The sequence below is a fragment of the Acyrthosiphon pisum genome, chromosome X, assembly GCF_005508785.2.
Source record: "Acyrthosiphon pisum isolate AL4f chromosome X, pea_aphid_22Mar2018_4r6ur, whole genome shotgun sequence".
NCBI classification, from domain to species: Eukaryota; Metazoa; Arthropoda; class Insecta; order Hemiptera; family Aphididae; genus Acyrthosiphon; species Acyrthosiphon pisum.
Window position 1 is genome coordinate 92,055,833 of NC_042493.1, and position 1,144 is coordinate 92,056,976.

Consider the following 1,144-nt stretch of genomic DNA (forward strand, 5'->3'; position numbering starts at 1 on the left):
GCGGAGCAGTTAGATAACCTGATTATTATCCAGTATTTTTATAAGGATAAAAGTAATCATTTTTAAAATAAATTCTCCTTATTTAGACATTTTTTATTGAGCATTATAAATAGGTATATTAACATTAAAATTATTAAATATAGATTTTAACTTAAATATAACATTAGACATATTTATGAAACATTTGTAAATTATTAAATTAAATGGTAGTATAATAGCAGCGAGGGCAGAGAAAAATGTAATATAATTGTAATTAAATTGAGGAACACAAAAAAATTATCATTTAAAAATTTAATGATGATTATAATTACATTTTTTTTAAATGTCTAAAGAATGACAAGTTTATGGTATTACAAAAACCTGACAAAAAATTGTAGCTTGAGAAAACTTTTTATCACATACTGGAGATAGACCATCTATCTCAACTCTCAAGTATGTGTCCTTTCATGCCTTTTAAAATTTCCTGTAAAAGAAAACAATTTCTCACAGAAATCGCATTTATATGGTTTATCTTTTGTATGTGTCCTCATATGGATTTTCAAATTTGCAGCTAGAGAAAATTCACGATGACAGACATCACATTTGTATGGCTTCTCTCCTGTATGAGTCCTAGTATGCCTTTTTAAATCTCCTGTTTTATTAAACCTTTTATCACATAAATCACATGCATACGGTTTATCACCTGTGTGTGTTCTCATATGAACTTTTAAAGTTGGAGCATCAAAAAATTCACGATTACAGACATCACATTTGTATGGCTTCTCTCCTGTATGAATCCTTGTATGCCTTTTTAAATCTCTTTTTCTATAAAACTTTTTATCACATAAATCACATGCAAACGGTTTTTCACCTGTGTGTGTTCTCATATGAGATTTTAAATTTCCTGATAGAGAAAACCCTCTATCACAGACATAACATTTATATGACTTTAATTCAGTATGAGGTCTTATATTCTTTTTCAAATTTCTTGCTTGAGAAAACCTTTTATCAGAAATATCTGATTTATAAATGTTTCCTCTTGTACAATCCGATATATGTGTAAGCAAATCGGTTTTAGTATAAAACCATTTTTTACAGTTATCACAAATTAACCGTTTTCTTCTTTTATCGTGGTAGGAGTCTTCGAATTTCTTTGAGGAGTGCT

At 28.1% G+C, this 1,144-nt stretch overlaps 1 protein-coding gene across 1 annotated transcript in view; it reads right to left on the reverse strand.

Annotated features, from left to right (window-relative positions):
* Positions 1 to 215: 215 nt before the first annotated feature.
* Positions 216 to 1,144, reverse strand: part of LOC100575847 (zinc finger protein 233-like) — a 1,234-nt gene continuing 305 nt past the window's right edge. Inside the window, exon 3 of the mRNA XM_016801858.2 lies at positions 216 to 1,142. Within this exon, the coding sequence (XP_016657347.1) occupies positions 429 to 1,142 (714 nt within the window). The 3' untranslated portion in view covers positions 216 to 428. The remainder of the gene's footprint in view (positions 1,143 to 1,144) is intronic.